At 52.7% G+C, this 24,847-nt stretch overlaps 1 protein-coding gene across 1 annotated transcript in view; it reads left to right on the top strand.

Annotated features, from left to right (window-relative positions):
• Positions 1-1,160: 1,160 nt before the first annotated feature.
• Positions 1,161-24,847, top strand: part of Muc5b (mucin 5B, oligomeric mucus/gel-forming) — a 31,519-nt gene continuing 7,832 nt past the window's right edge. The window contains exons 1-32 of the mRNA XM_031384958.1: positions 1,161-1,269; positions 3,464-3,535; positions 3,874-3,942; positions 4,320-4,581; positions 4,728-4,842; positions 5,312-5,402; positions 5,611-5,717; positions 6,786-6,987; positions 7,457-7,582; positions 7,954-8,071; positions 8,149-8,287; positions 8,519-8,629; positions 8,914-8,983; positions 9,317-9,454; positions 9,837-10,001; positions 10,193-10,287; positions 11,152-11,278; positions 11,537-11,792; positions 12,540-12,592; positions 12,855-12,955; positions 13,180-13,331; positions 13,631-13,769; positions 13,869-13,982; positions 14,701-14,880; positions 15,291-15,530; positions 17,662-17,818; positions 18,074-18,202; positions 18,357-18,501; positions 18,632-18,675; positions 18,753-18,950; positions 19,370-23,236; positions 23,318-24,766. Of these exons, the coding sequence (XP_031240818.1) occupies positions 1,200-1,269; positions 3,464-3,535; positions 3,874-3,942; positions 4,320-4,581; positions 4,728-4,842; positions 5,312-5,402; positions 5,611-5,717; positions 6,786-6,987; positions 7,457-7,582; positions 7,954-8,071; positions 8,149-8,287; positions 8,519-8,629; positions 8,914-8,983; positions 9,317-9,454; positions 9,837-10,001; positions 10,193-10,287; positions 11,152-11,278; positions 11,537-11,792; positions 12,540-12,592; positions 12,855-12,955; positions 13,180-13,331; positions 13,631-13,769; positions 13,869-13,982; positions 14,701-14,880; positions 15,291-15,530; positions 17,662-17,818; positions 18,074-18,202; positions 18,357-18,501; positions 18,632-18,675; positions 18,753-18,950; positions 19,370-23,236; positions 23,318-24,766 (9,301 nt within the window). The 5' untranslated portion in view covers positions 1,161-1,199. The remainder of the gene's footprint in view (positions 1,270-3,463; positions 3,536-3,873; positions 3,943-4,319; positions 4,582-4,727; positions 4,843-5,311; positions 5,403-5,610; positions 5,718-6,785; positions 6,988-7,456; positions 7,583-7,953; positions 8,072-8,148; positions 8,288-8,518; positions 8,630-8,913; positions 8,984-9,316; positions 9,455-9,836; positions 10,002-10,192; positions 10,288-11,151; positions 11,279-11,536; positions 11,793-12,539; positions 12,593-12,854; positions 12,956-13,179; positions 13,332-13,630; positions 13,770-13,868; positions 13,983-14,700; positions 14,881-15,290; positions 15,531-17,661; positions 17,819-18,073; positions 18,203-18,356; positions 18,502-18,631; positions 18,676-18,752; positions 18,951-19,369; positions 23,237-23,317; positions 24,767-24,847) is intronic.

Genomic DNA, 24,847 nt, shown 5'->3' on the forward strand with positions numbered 1-24,847 from the left:
TCCATGATACTGAAGTCACCTGAACACTGTGCCACTCCCTGACATGGCCAACCCCTAGGAACTTTCAGGGGTGGTCAGATCTGGTGTGCATTCCTGGTGGCTCCAACAGAAGGAATGTGAACGAATTCTGTATGCATCTAACAGGAAAGAGAGGCTTAGACGTGAGCATCCTGCTCTCTGCAGCAGCGTAGAGATGGCGTTGGTGTATACGTTCATGGTCCAGGACATGGCTCCCCATAAACCTCGGGAAACCCAACCAACACACGTAAAAGAGAGCTGAGCCCCTGGGACTCCCATTCAAGATGGACAGAGGGTCAGGAGACTCCCAGTTATTCCCTTGCCCCACTGTCCCCCGGTTTGGGGTTTAGAAGTTCCAGTACTGAGGCCCAAGGCAGGTCTAGGGCCCTTGGGACCCTTGGCCATTTCCTTTGTCAAGGCCCAGGGTTAATAAACTAAACCTGGGAAGAGGTGGAGTCCAACCAGAGAAGCTTATGGCCTGCCTTGGCCCAAACCAGTATTGGGCCTCATTTTCTCCATGTGCTTGAGCTCTTCAGCAGACAGGAACCCAGAGACTCATCCTTTCTCAGATTCTGTGATGGTTCCCCTCTCCCTCAGATCCCCAGAACAGGGACCCTGACAGGTTCTTGGCCATTTGGAACATAGATTCCTGAGCCTCCACTTTCTGAGCTGAGGATGTGACCCTTGAGGAGTGAGACCACCCCTCACAACTTTGTTGGTTCTTTGGGGACCCAGTGCTGAGCACCTGGGGTCAGCTTCCCGGGCAAACACAAGCCGAGGTTGTTGCCCCTTTGCCTGCCTCTGATCCTTGTGTCTAGTCTCCCAGAGGAGCTGACACAGGGCTGCCTGGCCAAATACCCACCCCACAGGCCCAGGGCTTCGAATCCAGAGTACTTCTCAAGCTTCTCTACCCTGCCTGCTCCCTCCCAGTTCTCAGAAGCCACACTGGGTGGGAGCACTCTGGTGGCACAGTGATGCAAATCCTTCCTTCTCCATGGCCTCTTCCTGCCGTGGCCCCTCCCCAAGAGCAAACACACGTGGCTGTGCAGGGAGTAGACAGTGCCTTACATGGCCAGGGAACTGGGCTCTGGGCCAAAGCCTTCGGCTACATAAGTCCAGGCCCCCAGGGAGCAAGTGCCTTGTCTTTGTCCCTCCTGCCTACCCTCTGTACTGCCCCCAGGATGGGCAGCAGGAGCTGGAGCTGGGCTCTGGTCTGGGCCTCTGTGGCCTTGCTCATGATGTGGCCAGCAGGTAAGGCCGAAGCCCCTCGCCCTCTCAAAACCATCTTCCCAGAGAGATGACCTCCCTCCACCTGGAGATTTCTCCTGCTGAGATGACAGGCAACTCCCACTGTCCCCAACATTGTGGTCCCAGGTCTTGCAGTTCTCTGGGTTCTGGATCCTATGCCCCACACTCCAGCTATGCCAGCAGCCTAAGGACCTGGCTTTGATGGAGGTACCTGAAAGAGGTTAGGTCCTCCAAGTCTTGGGGTATGCACCCCAGTGAAAACCCTATGACAGTCTTGGCTTTGGAAATGAACAGGAATCGGAGAAGAATGTACGGACCACAGAGGTATTTCTGAGTCTGAAGGGCCTGTCTCAGAACTAGCAGGGATAGAGACTACTAGTTAGGGTAGTAACTAGTGGGTCTTCACTGCTGGGGTCACAGGTACCAAGGTGATCTTCAAGAGGCATCCATGGAGTGGATTCTACCTCCAGGTATTAGGGCCCGAGCCAGAACAGACCGACAAGATACCCAGAGCTATAGTCTGAACTAATGGCTGAATCAGGTGGGCTGTGTGACCTTGTCAGCTGAGCTGTTTTGCTTGCCAGTTTGTTCTCGAGAAAACCTGCAGTACTATGACTGTTGAAAGCTGGCCCCCACAGGGCTCAGCAGTCAGCAAGCAGGGCTAGCCTGAATCCCCAAGTGCCACCTTGTTTCCAGGCTCTGCTCCCTAGATTAGGAGTCTGAGCAGGGGGAACCTCAGCTCCAGGCTTCCTGTGTCTGTGAAAGAAGACAGACAATGGATGTGTGTGTGTGTGGGGGGGAGGGTATCCCCAAGCCCATTCTTTTAGAGCCAGAGAAGCCATAGTTGTTCCTCTTGCTTCTAGGACTGTCTGATGGCTGCTGACTGCTCCCCTGGGGTTCTCCCTGTGTCAGGTCCTGTCCATCAGGGTGCTGAGCCTTCCTGCTGAACAGCCAGCCCTACTTCCCCACTAACTTCACTTGTAAAAGAGCGAATTAAGCCCCAGGTTGCAGAAATGTCCTTTTGTGACAACTGTTGGGGGTAAAGGGGGGTGAAGTCTTACTTAGAGGGAATTTAGTTCTTGTCTGAATGGGTAACACACACACACACCAAGATGGTGTGTGTGTGTGTGTGTGTGTGTGTGTGTGTGTGTGTGTGTGTGTGTGTGTAGCGGTGGCTGGCTGAGAACTCTCTGGCCAAGTGGAGACTGAGGGATCTCCTCCCAAGGGGGACTGGCATAGAGCAGGAGGCTTGGGACAGGGGTATTCTTACCCATGGGGCCCTCCAGAAGATGGCAGAAGACAGGCTGGGCCAAGCCCACTTGAGAGAGGCTGTGGATCTGGGGTCAAGGATGGACAGAGGGAGTGTCTGTGCCTCTGGGAAATGCAGTCAAGCGGGGCCCTTGAGGAAGGATTAATGCACAGGACAGTCCCTGCGGTTTCCAAAGGTCAGCTGGACACGCTGGGAAAATCAAACAGGAAGCCGCGCTGCCCGTGGCACCAGAGCAAGTAACCATCTGAGTGCAGGCCTCAGGGACATGGTCCCTTACAAAGTGCTGGCCTTAAAAGGAGCCATCAGACTTCAGAGGCTTGAGTTGTGGAGGTTGACGCTCTCTCTAGCAGGCTGGTCTCTTGCCTCCTGGGCTTCTAGCCGCCAGGCTGTAGAGGTGGCCTTGCCCAGAGGCAGTGGACATCCCAGGTCATTGAGAGTGGACCTCCCGCACTGAGAACTGAACTCCTCCTGCTACCTGCCCTGACTCTTAGATCCGGCCTTTGAATCTTAGCTTTCTTTCTGTTAGGCCACTTTTGGAAACTGCTAACTGTGTTCTCCCTAACAAAGCCAGCCTTTGTCTTCCAAAGGCCTCGAGTCCTTCCCAATAGAGGATCACAGTTCTGATCCTAATACTATTTCCTGATTTGCTTTTTTAAACCACTGGGAGCATCTTCCAGTGCCATTGTAGGGAGAAGACCTGGGCTACAGGGACCAGAACTGCTCAGGACACCTGGTTTTGGTGGTGTTCATGGAAAGGGCTTACAGCTGATGGGGCTGGGGTCACTGGGCCCAAGTCTGTTGAGGTTTCTGTAGATTACAGGAGGGTCTTGGCATGCAGCCAGAGCCAGCCCATGTGTCTCACAGTGAGCTACAGAAGCTGCCATGACCTGATGGCTTCTTTTGGATTTGTGTCCCCCTTTCCTGCAGAGATCCAGGGCCAGGCAGAGGCGAGCTCAGAACATCCAGAATTCACCGGAGACAGTCAGAAAGTGTATAGTGGTATGTGGCTCAGGATGGGACAGGTAGCAGTGATTTGGATGGGGCTCAGGTAGGATAGACCACTGGTCTTCCCACATGCATCACATAGGAAATCTTAACTAGTCCGACCCGCCTGAAGGCAGTGCTGGGCATACACAGACCAGAGCACCCAGAAATCGAAGAGCTCCTGGGAAGGCAAGAGAGGATTTCAGTGGGGGTGAAGGGTGTCCAGGGGTGACCAAGTATAAATTGGATGTCCTGGGCTTCCTGATTTCCTTGGGGTGGGCACTGAAGAGGGTGGGTGGCCAGGAAAGATATCCTCAGCTACACCTCCATGTGACCTGGCCTTTCTTCTGCAGCCCCCACATCCGCATCCACAAGGCATGTCACCTTCATCCCACCTATCACAGCCTTCCCTAGCATGAGCGGTAAGTGGACAGTTCCTACTGCCAGCCAGGCTAAGGAGTGGAAGTGTGTGTGTGTGTATGGGGGTGGGGGCAAGAGGGAGATTGCCAGGCTGGGTGAAGGTGACACAGGATGAGGCTCCTGAACAGCTCTGAACAGGGTCTGGAACTTTCCCTGGGAACATCTGTTGACCACCCTGGGGGATCTGACATGCAGCAAATGAAAGGGCTGAGGGATGGATCTGGGTCTTTGGGTTTTATTCGAGCAGCTGAGGAAGTGGGACAGGGCAGAGAGCTGGCTTCCTTCCTCCAAAGATATTGCCTTGGCACTAGGAGGTTGTCCTTTAGGCAGCTGGGCATGGAGTGGTGACATTCAGTGGTTCCATCTGCTTTCCCTGTAGCCTTACACCTGGCACACAATGGGAGAGTGTGCAGCACGTGGGGTGACTTCCATTATAAGACCTTCGACGGTGATGTGTTCCGCTTTCCTGGCCTCTGTAACTATGTCTTCTCTTCACACTGCGGGGCCACCTACGAGGACTTCAACATCCAACTGCGCCGTGGTCTTGAGGGTTCCAGGCCCACGGTCACCTATGTGTTCCTAAGGGCCCAGGGGTTGGTGATTGAGCTCTCCAATGGCTCTGTCCTGGTGAATGGACATCGGTGAGCTGAGCTTTGGGGAGAGGCACATTCGAGCCTGGCCTTTAGACCTCAATCTGTCCCCTCTGGGGAGGGATCAGGATCAGAGTGTGTGGGGAGGGCAGCCCTTGCCTGTGCCTGCTGAAGGAAGACCAGAACTTTCTACACAGGGAGGAGCTGCCCTACAGCCGTGCAGGTCTTCTGATGGAGAAGAACAATGGCTATGTGAAGATCAGCATCCGGCTAGTCCTTACCTTCCTGTGGAATGAAGAAGATAGTGCACTGGTGAGCACATTTGTTCAGCTCCCCTACAGCCCCCGCATAGTCCTACACAGGTCTTAAGCAAACCATCTCACATAGCTCCTCTCAGTACTACAGACCGCCCCCCCCCAGAGCCTTCCACGGTCTCCCACAACTCCCCACCCCCCTCTAGAACCCCTACAGTCTTCCTAGACCCCCAGAAGTTCCCCACAGATTTCACAAAATCCCAGTCACTCATGAGTCACTCATGAATCACTCACGCTTCCTGCAGTCTCCCTCGACCCACATGGCCGCCACATACCCTCACCGCTCACCCCTGGTCCCTTGCAGCTCTCCCAGAGTCCTTATAGTTCCTAGACCTATTATAAGGACCCTACAGAGTATTAGGGGACTCTTCTATCTGGTTCCCTGGGTGAGTGGGGTGGGAAGCTGCCAGGCAGGTCCTGGAGCCAGAGGAGAAGCCCTGAGGCTGAAGCTGCTCTCTGACCCTCAGCTGGAGCTGGACTCCAAATATGCCAACCAGACGTGTGGGCTGTGCGGTGACTTCAACGGGCTCCCAGCTGTCAATGAGTTCTACACCCACAGTGAGTGTCACTGAGTCTTCACGCTAGGTGGTCCTAAGGGCTATAGAATCAAGGAAGTCCAGGAGGGACATGGAAGGGTGGGATTGTAGACACAGAGAAGGAAGTGTGTGTGTGTGTGTGTGTGTGTGTGTGTGTGTGCGTGCATGTGCTTTCCAAGTAGAGGCCCCTGATAAGCAGACCTTCTGACTGTGAGCTTTCTCTCCTGCAGACACTAGGCTGACCCCTGTGCAGTTTGGAAACCTGCAGAAACTGGATGGTCCCACAGAGCAGTGCCAAGATGTCCTACCCTCAGCTGTCAACAACTGCACAGATAGGGTGAGCACCTTACTTATGCCACAGTCCCCAAAGTTGGGAACAGTGCAAGGCTGATATAAGACCAAGCACTGCTTGGCCAAAGGCCGAGAAACATCCTTGGGTGCCCAGATGTAAAGGGCTTTCCAGCTCCTGAACAATCAGGGAATAGAAAGCTCCCAGGAGGCTGCTGTTTGGGCCTCAGGGAGACAGGCCAGGCTGGCTCTCAGTGGGTCCAAATGGATCACACTTTTGATGGACAGTCACAACTCATCCACCAGGGCACACACGGTGTCTGTGCGCAGGTGATGTGTGTGTAGGGGGCAGACATGTGTGCCTATCACCATACAGTGGCCCAAAGGCAGACACTCAAGGACACTTAAGAAGCCCCTCTTGTGAGCAGGGAGAACTCATCCTTTGGATGGGAGTCCATAATCTCTGAAACTAGTAAATACCTGAGTCCTCCCTAAATTGTGAAGTGAGGGAAAATGTTGTCTAGTCATGGGAAGCTTGGCCCTAGACTGGCTTATCTGGGGTAGGCAGATGTTCAGTAGCGGCATTGAATCTATGGAGGCCACCTAAGAGTGGGTGTTATCTTTATTCCCTTCTCTGAGCTAGCGTACAAGGATGCATGTTGCATTCTCCTGGTGCACAAGCTACAAGTCAGCATGTCTTGGAGCCATGGAGTAGGAGATGGGAGAAACAGAGCTCTGGGTCATTCCCTCAGAGCCAAGTAGAGCTCTGTACCCAGACATAACAAGTTCACAGTGACTGAGTAGAAAAATGAATAAGGAGGATGGATGGATGAAGTAGGTGATGGATGGATGGGCAGATGAATGATGAATGAATGAATGAATGAATGAATGAATGAATGAATAATAGATGGCAGATAGATGGTGGCTGGGTGATGAATTGATGGATGGATGATGGATAAACAGAGAGATGGATGGATTTATGGGTGGAAGGAACCTTCAGGGAAGAGGGGCTTCCTGTTCTGCCCTTGGAGGGGCACAGTCCCTACTACAAATGTCATGACAATCCTGCTTGAGGGTCAGAAGGTCAGAAGGTGCTTAGCCTCTCTGTGTTCTCCAGGAGGACTTCTGCCGTCACATCCTGCTTGGCCCAGCCTTTAACACGTGCATCCCCCTGGTAGATGTCAACATGTACTTGGATGCCTGTGTCCAGGACCTGTGCCGCTGCCCCACCTGCCCATGTGCCACTTTTGCTGAATATTCCCGCCAGTGTGCCCATGCAGGGGGCCACCCACAGAACTGGAGGCGCCCTGATCTCTGCAGTTAGTACCCTCACTAGAGGATAGCCCAAGGTCTTACTAAGGGCCAGTCTTGAGCCTAAAACATGGCTGGGAAGACAAGGTAGAGAGAACCACTTAAGGGCCACTAAGAGAGCATGAATGTCAGGCAGAGAGGAGATAGTGGGCAGAGTTGAGGGAAGAGTCTATACCTGAAGGCTCTAGTGGACCTGCTGGTCTCAGAGGGGAGTACCCAGCTATGTCCCTGGGCACAGCAAGAAGATATGGCTTCAGAAACTCAGAGTAGGGTCTACTGGAGAACAATGGCCTTGGGTGGCCATGGGTAGAGAAGGCTGTATAAGAAATGCTGAGTCCCTGCTTTCCAGCCTACTGCTTCATCCAGGAGATGGCTTTCTGGGGCCTCAGTGGACATGAGAGCAAGCAGTAGGCATGGCTCCCACTGGCTGAAGTGGTCAGGACTCACTTCTCCTGGGTCAAGTGCTATCTCTTACAGACTGGACATGTCCTTTCAACATGGAATACCGAGAGTGCAGCTCACCCTGTGTGGATACCTGCTCCAACCCCCAGCGCTCTCAACTCTGCGAGGACCACTGCATGGATGGCTGCTTCTGTCCCCCAGGCAGGCCCTGTGCTCTTTGCCCCCACCTCCATGGCCACCTTTGGGTTATGGGCTCTAGTATTTGATCCCAGCATCTGCTGACCCTCTCTACTCCTAAGAGTGATGGGGCCTGTTAGGGGTTGTATCCCATAGCTAAGTGCAGAATGGAAACTGATCATTAGCAAGGCAGAGATCTGCCCGTCTGTTTCTTGGATCCCTGAGATCAAGTAGGGAAACTAAGGCCCAGAGGAATGTATTCACACCAGTTCTGGCTGGGGCAGCATTCTGGACTAGGGGTCCTTCCCCATGCCTAGGACTGGGGTTGTCTTGGCAGCAAGCTGCTCCATGCTATCTGCATGGGAGACATCTGTGTTCACTGCCCCTTTCACCAGGAACTGTGCTGGATGATGTCAGACATTTGGGCTGCCTGCCCCTGGAGCAGTGTCACTGTCCCCATGGTGGCCACATTTATGCGCCTGGAGAGTCCTTCAATACCAGCTGTAGGTCCTGGTAAGCTTAACAGCCTTCATGGAGGTATGTGGGGTGAGACTTCAATGTACCCCTTCTGCTCATGGACTTCCCCACAGCACCTGCTTCGGGGGACTGTGGAAGTGCCAAGACCTGCCGTGCCCTGGCACCTGCTCTGTGCAAGGCGGATCCCATATCTTCACCTTTGATGAGAAACTCTACAATGTGCATGGAGACTGCAGCTACATCCTGGCTAAGGTGTGGCTATAATCTGGTCCATAGATATCAGCTAGGGTCCTGTTGATGGTCAAGAGCAGGGGTGGAGGGCATGGTGAATCTCTGTGCTTGACAAAGACATCCCAGACCCCATGACAAACTGCCTATGGAAAACCGGGCTAACTAAGGATACTACTGGAGCCTCTTCAGGTCTTGAGGGGTTGTGCATAACAGAATTCTACATTCAATCACACATTTTGGGTTTCTTGACAGAAATGTGCAGATAGTAGCTTCACTGTGCTGGTCGATCTTCGGAAGTGTGGAGTGACGGACACCGAGAACTGCCTCAAAGCAGTGACACTAAACCTCAATAGTGGGGACATGGTGAGGACTGGGCTCTGACTACCATCACATTCTGGGTTATGAATGACAGAGGTAGGGAAGTATATGGAGTAGCAACAGATTAAAGAGAGGCTTCCAATCCCTCTCTAAGCCTGCAAGATAGGAGCAGCCACCACTTAGGTAGAGAGATTCTAGAACCTCCTGCTAGGGCAGGCCTGAGCTTCGTTTTTGGCTCTGTCACTGGATAGAGGGGGAATTCTATGAAGAATTCTTTCTGTAAGTGACTAGATGGGCCCTTTGGGTACTGACTGTTCACCACATACCAGGTCATCCGGATCCAGGCCAATGGTGCTGTGTTCCTGAACTCCATCTTTACTCAGCTGCCCTCATCAGCAGGTGTGTGGCTCCTTGACACAGCAATCCAGGACTGGCACCTTCAGTGGGCAGTCAGCTTTCAGCTCTGGGTAGAGTCTAGCTCCTGGTGAGCTCTTTGTGGCTCTTTGTCAGCTCCAGTGTTTCCCATGGGAAACACTGCTATCCCCGGTTCTGTGGGAACCCCATGTCTAGCCACACTGCCCATGCCCTATCAGGGACAGTTGGCTGTCATTTACATGCCATGCACATTTGGGAACTTTGGGCATAGGATTTCCTTAGGTGCTCCTGTCCCAGCCTGAACTGTCCTATTTGGCGGGCCGGCTCCCAGCATGCCTAACTTCTCTCCCCTTACAGGCAACGTCACCATCTTCAGGCCGTCATCCTTCTTCACCATAGTACAGATGGGCACGGGGCTGCAGCTTCAAGTGCAGCTGGTGCCCCTCATGCAGGTGTTTGTCAGGCTGGACCGCTCCTACCAAGGCCAGATGTGTGGTGAGGCACAAATGGGCTTGAGTGTAGAGCTGTGGGGATGGGACTATTGGGGTTGGGCCTGCCCTAGCTCTAGGCTGTGAAGTGAGATCAGGTGTGAAAGATGGTTGGGAAGCATTGGCTCTAGGACTTGGTGGAAACCCCAGCATCACCCAGCACACCTGACATCTAACCAGTAACGTGTGGAGTGGCCTGAGGAGACAGTCAGCTGTGCTGCTCTGATTGGGCTAGTCCTGTTAGGGGGTTAGCATAGGGGAGGTTCTGGAACCAAATACTAGGCAGGGACTTCCTTCTCAGTCTTCTTTTAACAGTGCTTAGAGGGATGACAGCCTGGGGAGAGTGACCAGGTTGAACAACCCACTGACCTCCTGACCCTGGCCCCTAGGCCTGTGTGGAAACTTCAACCTGAACCAGGCTGATGACTTCGCAGCCCTCAGTGGGGTGGTGGAGGGCACAGGAGCAGCCTTCTCCAACACCTGGAAGACTCAAGCCTCCTGCCCCAACTCCAAGTACACCTATGAGGACCCCTGTTCATACAGTGTGGAGAACGGTAACCACCCTCTCTAGCCATTGGCCACTCTGATAGCCCTTCCTGACCTCTGGGCCATACGAACCCTCAGGGAAGGGCTCAGAGAACCCCCCCCCCCATGTAGACAGGAAGGCATAAAGGGTTAAGGTTTACAGAGGAGAACAGGCTCTGGGAAGCAGGTGAGGGGCAGCCCACATTTCTCCCTCTCCTAGAGAACTTCGCCCGGAAGTGGTGCTCCATGCTCACGGAAAGCTCAGGAGTTTTCTCGGCCTGCCACGCCACTGTTAGCCCAGTGCCCTTCTACTCGGTGAGACAATGATCCGCTGGCCTTGGGTGGGGGGCAGGTATGAAAGCCCTCGGAGGCTGGACTCTCGAGGCTCACCCACCACTACTCACTCTGGTGTGTACTTCATGGGGCAGTTAAAAGATTCACCAACTGAGAAGCCAAAAATAAAAGTTCTGAGGCTCAGAAGGGTCCTTCATGGTCTTAGTGTACGTCTCTCTTGCAAAGACAGCAGGGGCTGGAGCAGGGTGACCTCATGTAGCCCTTGTATCCATGGGTTTCCCCTTAAGGGTTTCTTTCTATACTGGGCCTCATCCACATGGGACAGAGCACTCCAGAGAAACCTTGGGGGGTGACATACCTCAACTCTAAATGACACTCCAAACAAAGCCCTAAACTTTAGACCCCCAAGGGTGGGTCTCTAGGTTACCAACCCACTTTCATGACACCTTGCTGGACACTCCCTCCTGAACTTTTCTGGCTTCTGCCTCAGTATTTTCTGCCCATCCCATCCAGGTTCCCTAGGTGAAACCCAATTAGAATGACACCTCAGATACAAGTTTACCCTGCCCTTGTCTTGTGAAGACTTTCCCAGGGCTCCTGCCTTAGGCTTCATGCTTTCTAGCTTCTATGCCCAGACCCCAGGTCTGGCCTCTATTCTGGCTGCCACCTTGCCCTGTGGCCCCTGACTTTGTCCTTAATGCCAAGCCCAAGCCACTCCTCCAAGACACTGTTGTCAAAGTCCTTTATAGGGTGGCTCCTGCTGGGAAGCCACAGGTCCAAGCCTTGACCAGGGTTTGGCTGATGATGTTGATATTGAAAGCTTAATGAACAACAAGGGAACCTAGGAGACAGAGGCACCTGACTCCTTGATATCCTGTCTCCCAGAACTGCTTGTTTGACACATGCAACTGTGAGAACAGCGAGGACTGCATGTGTGCGGCCCTGTCCTCCTATGTGTTTGCCTGCGCTGCCAAAGGTGTGCTGCTCAGTGGCTGGAGGGACAAAGTCTGCTGTGAGTATGCGGTGGGCCCACGGAGGCTTTGCCACAGGTTATACATCCCCACATTAGCCACCGGGATCCTGCCACTGTGGCACAGGGGGCACTTAGGACCCCTGGCAGCAGTAACTACTAGTCTGCTGTTCCATGCCTAATGAGTGCCATCCCTCTGTGTGCCATCCTGCTGTGTCAACAATGATGTCCTCATCTGAGGCAGGGAAGAACAAGGGCTGGGCCCAGTCATTGACCTCTCCGTCCCTGTTCTTCCTATAGACAAGTACAGGAACAACTGCCCCCAGACCAAGGACTACTTCTACTCAGTGAGTTCTTGCCAGCCGACCTGCCGCTCTCTGAGTGAGGCCGACGTCACCTGCAGCATCCCTTTTGTGACGGTGGATGGCTGCACCTGCCCCGAAGGCACCTTCCTGAATGACAAGGACCACTGTGTGCCAGTGGAGGAATGCCCTTGCTACTTCCATGGGATTGTGGTGGCTCCGGGAGAGGTTGTTATGGACAACGGTGTGGTGTGGTAAGGAAGACTGCCTTCACACACTCCCCCACCCTCCCAGGTCTGTGTCAGTGGGATCTCTAGCTGCTGGCCCTTCCATACCTGAAAGTTTGTGTGGCCTCCTCACTGAGGGTTTCAAGACATACTTGGGCATGTCGGATGTTGGGGGCACCTTTCAGACCCCTCCCTGGGAAACAGCTGGGAGATTGTTCTGGGGGTCCTGTGATATCGCAGAAGCACTCACAAGCAGTTCTCAGCTGAAGTTCTACTCTCTCCTTGGCCTCAAAGGCAGCTCCTTTACAACTCATGGTGTAAGCAAGCTTTCTATGACTATATCACAGCTTTGTATGTTCAGCCCATAATGTGATATGACTGAGTGGACCCATGGCTTTGGGCCTGTGGTAAGGCAGTGTATCAGGGTAGAAGAATGTGTAGAACCTAACTCACCACATAGCAAGGAAGAGAGAATGGGCAGGATAGGGTTAAGGTCCCACTGTCCCCTTTAAATGACCTAACTTCTTCCCACTTGGCCCTACTTAAGGGCACTACCATCTCCTAGTATTAACACAGGATGGTGACTCAACCTTTAGTGTATGGGAATGTGAGGTCCAGGGTCTTCCTAAGGACCCCCAACAGCAGGTACCCTCTTGGCTTTGGGAGGAGCAAGGAGTCTTATGAAGACCCAGACCTTGGTGGGGTATGGGAAGTACTGGGGTTAAGATGTAGGAGACACTGGGCCCAGTGCAGGGGTACTACTGTCTCTTGTAGCTCGTGTACAAACGGGAAGTTGGCCTGCCTGGGAGCCCTGATGCAGAACACAGGTAACATTCCACCCTGGCCAGCCTGTTCTTTGGCCATGATGCTCTAGGGAAGGCAGGCCTGTGGCAGTGTAGCCATAGAGCTCTTGGGGGTTGTGGGTTATACCTTCTGGGGTAGGTCCACACAGTCTGGATGCTCTGGGCAGAGCCCAAGGCCAGGTGAGACCCTAGCTTGCTACCATCTTTGCAGTAAGACAGTTTTGGGAGACTGTAGGGGCCAAGGATATCCTACCCCAGGCCTCTCTCACATGCTTCTCCTCTGCAGAGTGCCAGGCACCTATGGTCTACCTGAATTGTAACAATGCCTCAGTGGGTGACCACGGGGCCGAATGCCTTAGAAGCTGCCACACCCTGGATGTGGATTGTGTGAGTCCTCTCGGTTCCAATGGCAACCCTCATCTACCATCTTAATCTACAGGGAGAGTGGGAAGGGGGAATATCACTGGGTAGCCAATGGCTTTGGGTCTTTGTTGACCCTGAATGGCCTCCTCCTGAACATTCCCAGTTCAGGCTTGGTGTCCTGGAAACCTAATAGGGATGGGGGAACAGGCTGCTGTTTCAGTCCCTGACCAGCCAACATGTGCCTCCAGTTCAGCACACAGTGTGTCTCGGGCTGCGTGTGTCCTGCAGGGCTGGTAGCAGATGGGAACGGGGGCTGTGTCGCTGAGGAGGACTGCCCCTGTGTACACAATGAGGCCACCTATAGACCTGGGGAGATCATCTGGGTAGACTGCAATAACTGGTAAGTCTTGGGACCCTCAGAGGGGGTCAAGAGGTATCTACAGGGACACTGGTGAGAGACAGCCTTGGTGTTTTAGGGGCTTCGGCATGTGTCTTGGAGCCAAGGTACTCATAGGACCCCATTCTGTGGAGGAAAGGCTGTTTATCTAGCCTGGGGTGATTGGAAACACACCCACACATGAGCAAAGCTTGATGTATACTTAGCTTAATTCCCCAAGTGCAGTGGCTTGCTAGCACAGGACCAGGACAGCCAGTCTCAGAGGACAATTTCTTAGTCAGCAATGACCTTTCCTGTCTCAGCACCTGCAGGAACCGCCGGTGGGAATGCACCAACCAGCCCTGCATGGGTGCATGTGTGGCCTACGGGGATGGCCATTTTGTTACCTTTGATGGTGAGCGCTACATCTTTGAAGGCAGCTGCGAGTATACCTTGGCTCAGGTGTGTAGTTCCCGGACCCTCCTAATGGATCACCGTTCTCTGTCCTTCCCACCACTTATTTTTGGGCTGGGACCAGAGCTTCATCTCTTCCTTTCTTAGGACTACTGCAGAGGCAACACCAGTACTGATGGGACCTTCCGTATTGTCACTGAGAATGTCCCTTGTGGGACCACGGGAACCACCTGCTCCAAGGCCATCAAGATCTTTGTGGAGGTTGGTCCATTTGTAGCTACGGGAACTGCCTCCTTCCCTCTGCAGCTCCACTCCTGGTTCTCCAGCCAGAAAGTATTCTCAAGGACAGGATAATAAGAGGCCAAACCTGAGACTTAGAACAGCAGATTCTACCATTTTCTATCCTTGGGCCAGAGTTAGATCAAGGCTAGCAAGACCTTGCTCCATATTGGTCAAGAGTACCCTTCCTGCCTTTCTGAGCTAGGGGCTCCTGGATTCCTTGGTGTGTGGCAGCATCACTCCAGTCAGACTAATTATGACTTTCTGTTCCATGTCTATATGTCTCAGGTCATGTCAAGGCAGATATTAATTAGGCTTAGGGGACACCCAGGTAATTCCAGACAACCCACCTCAAGATCTTCCAATGGCTATTTTTCTAGTAATGTTGTTTTTGGGTTCTTGGAATTATTGATGTATTCAGTAGTGCCCCAGTTCTAGCTGAGCAAAGTCAGAATTCACAGAGCAGAGCTTCTGGCTTGGCATGCCAAGCCCTCCTCCATGGAGGAAGGCAGCATCAGGTCACCTGAGGTAGGTGGGAGATGGCTTGAGACAGCACTGCACATGTGTGTCTTTGGAGACCTGCAGGTATGTACCTTGACTTTCTCCACCCCTCACCCAGTAATTCTCCATCTGCCACAGCAGGCAAGCTCTTTCTCGCCCAGCTCCCTGAAACCCTTGCCCTGTATTTCTCCGTCTACAGAGCTACGAGCTGATCCTTCACGAGGGGAACTTTAAGGTGGTAGAGCGAGGGCCGAGTGGGGACCCTCCATACAAGATCAGATACATGGGCATCTTCCTGGTCATTGAGATTCGCAGTGGGATAGTCGTGTCCTGGGACAGGAAGACCAGTGTGTTTGTCCGGCTGCAGCAGCATTACAAGGCAAGTGTGGCCACTGAGCAACCTGCTTCTAGGCTCAGCTCTGACAGGTCTAAGGCTGGACACTGGCAAGGCTACTGAGGGTTGATCAATATTGAAAAGCCCTGGTCACTGAGGGCACACACAACACCACATTCCAAAAGGGATGAGTTAAGATGGCAATGAATAATGGGTGTACTAGAATCATGATCAGTGACTTAGCCCTGCCCACAGGCCTGTGCAGAGACAGTCTTCTATAGAGAATACGTGCAGTTCACCCTCCTGCCCCAGGACCCACTTCCTGTATAACATTCATTTGGAAGTTCACTGGATGCAACCCAGGGGAAATGGGTTCTCCCTGTTTTCTACTCCCAAGCCAGGCTCTATGCCACCTCACTTAACTGTCTAAGGATTCTCTCCTCGGGTGTCTGCAGGGCAGGGTCTGTGGCCTGTGTGGGAACTTTGACGACAATGCCATCAATGACTTCACCACACGCAGCCAGTCTGTGGTGGGCGACGTGCTGGAGTTTGGAAACAGCTGGAAGTTCTCCCCATCCTGCCCGGATGCCCCGGTTCCCAAGGACCCCTGCATTGCCAACCCTTACCGCAAGTCCTGGGCCCAGAAAAAATGCAGCATCATCAACAGTGCAACTTTTGCTACCTGTCACTCTCAGGTAGGGCCTGGCCTTGATTCACAGGACTTGAAGTTGCCTGCTTCTTCCTGGTAGGACTTGAGTCTTGCTGCACTAGGCATATAGCAGGCCCTTGAGGGCCATCCTGACCCCGTCAGAGCACATGTTCCACGGCTCTGGGTTTTGAAGTTCTAGGTCTAAATCTTCCACAAGGTGAGTGGGCATTCATGCATATATCCATCATGGAGTCATCTCCACTATTTTGGGACCAGCCCCTGACTACAGTCACCACCCATGAGTCTCAGTGGATTACTGTCATCATCTTCCTGGGTGAACCCCCGGCCTATCCAGTGTACATCAGAAACACTAGCAGGATTCCCCCAGAGGAAGTGGTAACTGGGTCTCACTAGACCTCCAAAGGCTACCTTCTGTTATCACAACTGAGACTCAAGTGTCCAGCTAGGAAAGCAGCTCCACAACACGGGCTTTCAGGCCATGAGCAGAAAGTGCTCATGGACCATGGACAGCCAGTGCTACTCACCTGTGCTGAGCACCTCCGGTCACCACACCAACCTTGTGAGCAGGTGGACAGGGGTCCCTCTGGTTACCATGCTCTCTATATCTTGGTTCACTGTGGCCTGAAAAAGCTGACTGGGAGGTGCCCTTGGTGGCAAAAGCAAGAATTTGAGTCCACTCTGGGGTCCTCCAGTTGGCACAGTGCAACAAAACTAGACAGTTAACCACATGTCCCACAGCTGTGCCAGTCTGGAAGTTAAAAAATGCCGGATAAGTAGTTACCGCCCACTACTTCAGTGGTTCCCAACCCGCAGGTAGTGACCCCTTTGGGAGTCATGTAACAGATATCCCACATATCAGTACATTACAACTCATAACAAGCAAACTCACAGTTATGAAGTAGCAATGAAATAATATGGTTGGGGTCACCACTCCATGAGGCACTGTATTAAAGGGTCACGGCATTAGGAAGGTTGAGAACCAATGCACTACTTCCTTGGAGCATGTTTGTAGGGGTCTGGAAGGTCAAGCAGTCTCTGGGAACCAACTCATTCAAATGGATGGTGGATGAAATTTGCTGTCTCTCGGCGATTCTCTGCAGGAGTGAGTCAGGAGGGTGGTCAGGGAGGGGCTCACACCAAAAAGCAAACCAGGGGGCCGCCAGAGGTCCCAATCATAGCAATCCAGGGAATGAGTCAGTTATGGGAAGGCAGACATAGGACGGAGGCCAGTGCACTGGAGCAAGAGTGCAAGGACAGAATTGAAATCACAGTGCCGTGCCCTGCAGGTCTAAAACCTGCAGATCATACTAGATCAAGTAAAAGGACCCGCAGAGCATTAGTGAAGGTGTACAGGTGTGCAGGTGCTTGTGTGTGAAGGAAGCGGGTGGGAAAGCGGGGTAGATACAGGGGGTAGAGCCATCGTATGGGTGAGTATGCAGGGAGGCAGACAGGCAGGCAGATAGATGGGCAGATAGATAGATAGTGAGTATTAGTACAGGTGCAGGTGAACAGTGTTGTACAGGTGAGCATCTGGGCGAGCGGACAGACGGATGGGTGCACGCATGGGCAGGAGGGAAAGTGCACAGGTCAACAGGCAGGTGGGTATACAAGTGGTTGGGAGGGTGGGTAAAACCAATGGACAGGTGTGCCAGTTCACGGGTAGGCAGGTGCACTGGTGTGCATTCACGCATGTGCACGGGTGCGAAGGTATACAGTTTCACAGGTGTGCAGGTGCACAAATGAACAGCTGTACAGGCAGGTGGGCATGTAGGTGTGCAGATAGACATCTATAAGCAGGTGCACAAGTGGCCAAACAGATAGGTATATGTATAGTAAGCCATATGTATAGGTACAGATAGATATACATATTCAGGTATTCAGGCGGGTGTACAAGCTGCCAGGTGAGCAGGTACAGGCATATGGGTGCACAAACAGCAGGTTATGGGTATGCAGGTGTGTAAGTATGCAGTTATACTAGTGAATCAGAAAGGTGATGCTAGACCATTTCCACTTGGAACACTCTGGGAGCAGCCACAGTACCAGATCAGGATTCCCCTAAGTGTGGGTTTGGACTATGGCTAGCTCTATACCCTTCCCCATGACCTGGGTAGACATTGCTGTCCTCCCTGAATGGCACCTTGGCCCCTCCATTCCAGGTGGACTCTACAAAATACTATGAAGCCTGTGTGCATGATGTGTGTGCCTGTGACTCAGGAGGTGACTGCGAGTGTTTCTGCACTGCTGTGGCCGCCTATGCCCAGGCCTGCCGTGATGTGGGAGTGTGCTTGTCCTGGAGGACACCAGACATCTGCCGTGAGTGGGGCTCTGTTTATGGGATTGAAGGGTGGGACTGGGGATGAAGTGGGTGGCAGCCTCTATACCTCCCTCTGGCTTGGATTCTGGCCACTCTGAGATGTGAGTGTGTGTGTGTGTGTGTGTGTGTGTGTGTGTGTGTGTGTGTGTGATGAACCCAAGGAAGCTGGCTGCCTAGCCCAAGGCTTATACATCTGGGTGCAACGTAGCATGAGGCCTAGCAGGCGCCTGCTTAGCTCTGCTCTCCTTGCTCAGCTCTTTTCTGTGACTACTACAACCCTCATGGGGAATGTGAGTGGCATTATCAGCCCTGTGGAGCCCCCTGTCTGAAGACCTGTCGGAACCCAACTGGACACTGCCTCGTTAACCTGCCAAGCCTGGAAGGTGAGGGGGTAACCTTCGGGCCCATAACCCATGCATGGTACCTTTACGGCAGACCCAATGTCCTAGGGGTTCTCTGCCACTGCTTGGAGGCTGAGTAAATGAATACATGCTTGAGAGTATGGCAAGTCAAATGATAAACCCCTGTATGCTCTAGGCTGCTACCCACAGTGCCCACCCAGCCAGCCCTTCTTCAATGAGGACCAGATGAAGTGTGTGGCCCAGTGTGGCTGCTACGATGATAATGGAAACTACCATGACATTGGCACACAGGTCCCTACAGCTGAGAATTGCCAGAGTTGGTGAGAAAGGAGCCACGGGGGCAGGGGGGGGAGGGTAAAGACCCAGGGTGGTTGGGAGAGGACAGGGAGGGCAAAAGTATGTTAGTTAGGGGTTGCCCACAGATCCTTAGAGCCCCTGTCTTCCCTCTAGCCTCTGTACCCCTGGTGGCCTCCAGTGTGTTTACAACCTTACAGGTAAGGAAAAGCTGTGGGTTTGGGGTTGAAGAAAAGCTGGAGGGTGAGTAAGCTAAGCCAGTGCATATAATCCCCAGCCTGCACGTGCACCTATGAGGGCCGTACCTACAACTACAATGATGTTATCTACAACACCACGGATGGCCTCGGCGCCTGCTTAGTAGCCATTTGCAAAGACAATGGAACTATAACACGCACAACTGAAGTGTGCCATGAAGTTCCATCTACCACACCATTTACATTCACCACCACTCCGGCACCTGTTGCCACAAACGGTAAGCCCATACTAGGTTTTCTGGGAGCTCCTGGACTCTACACTATTATGTTAACCTAGGGAGAGGCTTGGCCACATCTGGGATAAGGGAAGTTGTCAAAGACTCCAGTTGCAGAGACATGCTGGGTCCTGATCCATTGTCTGGTAGCCCAGGCTCTGCCTGGTATCCATGACCTCACCCCTCCCTTTCTGGTCCCCAAGACTCTTTAGAGCTGGTAGGACTGCCACCAGAGACCACAAAATGCCCAGGTTCCATTTGTCTTTGGTGTAGCCCACCTCAGTCAGTGAGCTCTCTCCAGGTTAGCTGGTAGGTCCTAGATTCAGGTCAAGGATGGGTCCTATCTTTTGTAAAGATGTAGAGCCCTCTGTTTCTGAGGTCAGAGGAACTAAAGAGGGCCTTTTTTTATCACTTTTGCATAGGCTCAGCTCCCACTGTGTCTACTGTGTGTGTCCATGAGGTCTGCCACTGGTCCGTTTGGTATGATGAGAGCCATCCAGAGGCTGGCATGTCAAGTGGGGACTTTGAAACATTTGAGAACCTGAGGAAGAAAGGGCACCAGGTGTGTCAAACCCCTGTTGGCATCGAATGCCGTGCAGTGAAATTCCCCAGCGTGGACTTAGAGAAGCTGGGTCAGAAGGTAAACTGTGACCCATCCTCTGGGCTGAGATGCTTCAACAGTGAACAGAGCCCCCCGCTGTGCCACAACTATGAGCTGAGGGTTCTGTGCTGTGATTATGTGCCCTGTGGCTCCTCTCTGACTTTGGGCATAAGTACCACTCACTCCCAGCCTGACATCAGTAGAAGACCCTCTTTGCCTACACTTACCACTCATACAGCATCCTCAGAATCACAGTCCTGGACCAGAGGAGAGAAAGAGACATCCCTGGATAAAATTCACAGCTCAAGGCAAACAATGCCATTTTCCTCAAACAGCAGACCTACTTCACCTCCTATGCTGTCTACAAACTCAGTCAGCAGCCTCCCCCTGTCTCACCCTACCTGGACTACAACAGTGAAAGAGACCAATGAGAACACAGTGCTTAGCTCCCGGACAACAGCAGCATTCACTTCACAAACCAGGTCCACGTCAAGGCCCAGCACAGTCACACAGTCAGTCAGCAGCCCTGAGACCTCCTCCACCACCTGCCAACCCCAATGTCAGTGGACAAAGTGGATTGATGTAGACTACCCTACATCTAGCACTGATGGAGGAGACATAGAGACATATGAGAATATCAGGGCCAATGGAGAAAACATCTGTGAGAAGCCTCAGGATATAATCTGTATGGCCCAGAACTACCCCGGAGTGAGCGTGGACAAGTTGGAACAGAAGGTGACGTGTGATGTCAGCTTTGGTTTGGCGTGCTACAACAAGGACCAGGATGGCGCTTTCCCAATGTGCTACAACTACCTGATCAAGGTGCTCTGTTGTAGTGTTAGCCACTGCCAGGTATCTACCACCACTGCAGGGTTGGTCCCAACGACGGAAACTGCCACCTCCACTATGCAGACCCTGTCCTCCAAGCCTCTTCCCAGCACTAGTTCAATTGAGACCTGGTCTCTCTCAGGCTCCACCTCCAATATAGATGCTTCAGAGATGCCCACCCTTGGGACCTTGACCACAAGCGTATCGTCCCCACCCACCACTCCTCTCACAGTCACCTCAGTGAGCACTCAGCATTCCAAGAGTCTAGAATCCTCTGGCATCCCATCAGTAGTGACTGCCAGGTCCACGTCTCAAGGGCACTCCCTGCCTTCCAGCAGTCCCCATACTACCAATACGCTCTCAGCAACAACTTCAAGGACTTCCCTGTCCAGCATGGCAACCATCTCTACCTCCCTGACCACTCCCGGACCCTCCAATCCTCCTCATGGAAGCACTACCACAAACCCAACCACAGCTGCCTCCATGACCAGAACAGCTACTGAGACCCTCTCCTCAGGGCCCCATACCAAGACCACCTCAGAGATCCCTGGAGTCCCCTTGGCCAGCTCTACAGCAGGACCCAGCACGCAGACTGGGTCCACTTCAAGGCCCGGCACAGTCACACAGTCAGTCAGCAGCCCTGAGACCTCCTCCACCACCTGCCAACCCCAATGTCAGTGGACAAAGTGGATTGATATAGACTACCCTACATCTAGCATTAATGGAGGAGACATAGAGACATATGAGAATATCAGGGCCAATGGAGAAAAAGTTTGTGAGAAGCCTCAGGATATCATCTGTATGGCCCAGAACTACCCCGGAGTGAGCGTGGACAAGTTGGAACAGAAGGTGAAGTGTGATGTCAGCTTTGGTCTGGTGTGCTACAACAAGGACCAGGACGGCGCTTTCCCGATGTGCTACAACTACCTGATCAAGGTGCTCTGTTGTAGTGTTAGCCACTGCCAGGCACCTAACACCACTGCAGGGTCGGTCCCAACGACTGGAACTGCCACCACTGCCATTTCTGGGACAGCTACACATTCTTCCTGGCCTGCGTCCAGCATGCCTACCAGCACCAGCACCAGCACCACAGAGTCATTTTCTTCCCCTGGACAAACCACAGTTCTTACCACAGCTTCTTCTGTAGCCACAGCCACACCCAGGGAGACCCAAACCTCATCCTTGCTAACCACTGGTCTCTCCTCGGCTCTTACAACCCCAGGGACCACATCCAAGAGGTGTAAGTCTCAATGCACCTGGACAGACTGGCTGGACAGTGACAAACCTCAACCTGGCCAGTTTGGAGGAGACATTGAGACCTACTATCATATTCAAAACAAGACAGGTATCGAGGTATGCAAGAAACCCGTGGACATCGAATGTGAGGCCGTCCTCTTCCCCAACATGTCCTTCCAGCAGCTGGGCCAGGAGGTGGTTTGTAATGTGGACTTTGGACTCATCTGTAGGAACAGCAAGCAGGACGACAACCAAACCTGTTTCAACTACCATATCCGTGTCCTCTGCTGTGAGGAAGACACCAGCTGTATCAGCACAACTGGACCACTGTCTACTACCTCCACATTAGAACCTGGATTTCCCAGCACAGTCTCCACATCCACAAGCAAGTGGCCATCAGAGGAGCCAAAACCCTCAACTTCATTCACAACTCAAAGCAGACCCTCTACCCCTAGGACAGAGAAGATTGTCTCCATCACCACAACTAGGACTACGGGGAGTTTCCCTGTCTCTAGTCTCTCTACGCTTCCAGCCTCTCCCACCAGCCTTCTCCAAACCTCAAAAGAGCCACACTCAGGTAAACCAACCACAAGTTCATGGACAGCCTCCTCCAACGTTCCGAGCACAGCCAAGCCGACCACCTCCACTGGCAAACAATTCTCTAGAACAAAAACCACGTTGTGGAATAGCATCCCTTCTAGTACCTCAACCATGGCCACCAGATCCATCCATCCCATTTCTACCACAATGACAACGAAGAACCCTCAAACACTGATCACCAATGACATTTCCAAAAGCAACTCTATGTTGCCTAGTAGGTCCCATATCACAACATCTTCAGCCACAGCAACAAGTGGGGATCTGATCAGCAAGTCACACTTCTCTACCTCCCTGACCACTCCTGGACCCTCCAATCCTCCTCATGGAAGCACTACCACAAACCCAACCACAGCTGCCTCCATGACCAGAACAGCTACTGAGACCCTCTCCTCAGGGCCCCATACCAAGACCACCTCAGAGATCCCTGGAGTCCCCTTGGCCAGCTCCACAGCAGGACCTGGCACACAGACTGGGTCTACTTCAAGGCCCAGCACAGTCACACAGTCAGTCAGCAGCCCTGAGACCTCCTCCACCACCTGCCAACCCCAATGTCAGTGGACAAAGTGGATTGATGTAGACTACCCTACATCTAGCACTGATGGAGGAGACATAGAGACATATGAGAATATCAGGGCCAATGGAGAAAAAGTTTGTGAGAAGCCTCAGGATATCATCTGTATGGCCCAGAACTACCCCGGAGTGAACGTGGACAATTTGGAACAGAAGGTGAAGTGTGATGTCAGCTTTGGTCTGGTGTGCTACAACAAGGACCAAAGTGGCGCTTTCCCGATGTGCTACAACTACCTGATCAAGGTGCTCTGTTGTAGTGTTAGCCACTGCCACGTATCTACCACCACTGCAGGGTCGGTCCCAACAACAGGAACTGCCACCACTGCAGGTTCGGCCCCAGTGATGACGGGATCAGCAACTACTGCCACTCAGACCCTGAGTTCTGAGCCTCTTCCCAACACTAGTCTGGCTGTGACGAGTCCTCACTCGGCCTCCACCACAGTAGCAACAAGCATCTCAAGAGGTCTAACAGGCTCTAGCCATCCAGCCACTCTTGTTACATCCTACAGTACAAGTGCCCCACACGTTTCGAATGTCACGGAAACTAGCAGCCCAGGAAGAGCCTCTTCAATCCATACAACATCCACGATCTTGCCTGAGACATTACAGTCAACTCCTAGCTTGACAACACAACGAAGCTCGTCCACTGGAATCTGGACAAGTATAACGGGCACAGCTGGTACTGCCTCCTCAAAATCTCTGTCCACCAGTCTAGAGTTGACCACAGGCCTAACTGAGCTGTCCACCAGTACACCAATGACATCTACCCTACCAGTAACTGTGACTAATGCCACCACCCCCCAAGGCACAACACACTGCCAGCCCAAATGTAAGTGGACTGAATGGTTTGATGTGGACTCGCCAACCTCGGGAGTAGTAAAAGGGGACATGGAGACCTATGAAAACATCAGGGCTTCTGGTAAGAAGATGTGCCAGGCCCCTGAGAAAATTGAGTGTCGGGCAGAGAACTACCCTGCGGTGAGCATTGATAAGATTGGCCAAGTAGTAAGCTGCAACCTGGAGACGGGGCTGGTCTGCAGAAATGAGGACCAGACAGATGATTTCAAAATGTGCTTCAACTATAATATACGTGTGCTTTGTTGTGATGACTATAGCCACTGTCCTAACACCCCTTACAGCACCATCAATACATCCCCGCTCTGGTCTACCCATACTCCCCTGGCCTCAGTGTCTTTGAGCACTGAATCCACCTTTCAGACTAGCAGTCCTGCCAGCTCTTCAGTGCCAGGTACCCAAACATCCGCATGGTCTACACTTCCTGACACGGGCTGTGCACCTCGCTGCAAATGGACTGAGTGGTTTGATGCAGACTACCCTAACCCTGGGCCCAGAGGCGGGGACTTTGAGGTCTATGCAGTGTTACGTGAGGTTGGCTATATCTTTTGTGATCAGCCCAAGGACATCCAGTGCCGTTCAGAGAAGGAGCCAGACAGGCCCCTGGAAACTCTAGAGCAGATGGTCCAGTGTGATGTGCGATTTGGGCTGATATGCAAAAATATCAACCAATCGGGACCTTTGCAGTATTGTGACAACTACCACGTGCGCCTCCTCTGTTGTGACAACTATAGCCACTGTACCACGCCACCTATGGCCACCATGTCCACTGCCCCTTCTACTTCTCACCTACCATCTACTTACACTGCCCTGGCTCTGAATACCACAACTTCTTTCCCTGGGGTCACTAGTTCCAGCGCACCCCACTCCTCTTCCCTGGGATCTACTCACACCTCTGCAATGTTGACCACCGAGACTTCACCTATAGCCACTGGTCCCACTGTGGTTCCCTCCTCAACCTCAGGGACCCCTCATAGTCCCAAAGTTTCCCCCAGCAGCCAGGTGACCTTCAGTGTGCCTACTGCTTCTTCCTCGGTCTTCAGTACCACCAGGCCTACTGTCTTTTCCAGCCACGCACCTTCCCCATCACCCTGTTTCTGTCAGGCATTTGGACAGCTGTTCTTACCTGGTGAGTAGAAAAGTCCATGCTCTCCCTACCGTATCTCCTTTGTCAGGTTTTCGAGCTATGCACTTTTTGTGTACACAAAGT

This window comes from Mastomys coucha, unplaced genomic scaffold (assembly GCF_008632895.1).
Source record: "Mastomys coucha isolate ucsf_1 unplaced genomic scaffold, UCSF_Mcou_1 pScaffold21, whole genome shotgun sequence".
NCBI lineage: Eukaryota > Metazoa > Chordata > Mammalia > Rodentia > Muridae > Mastomys > Mastomys coucha.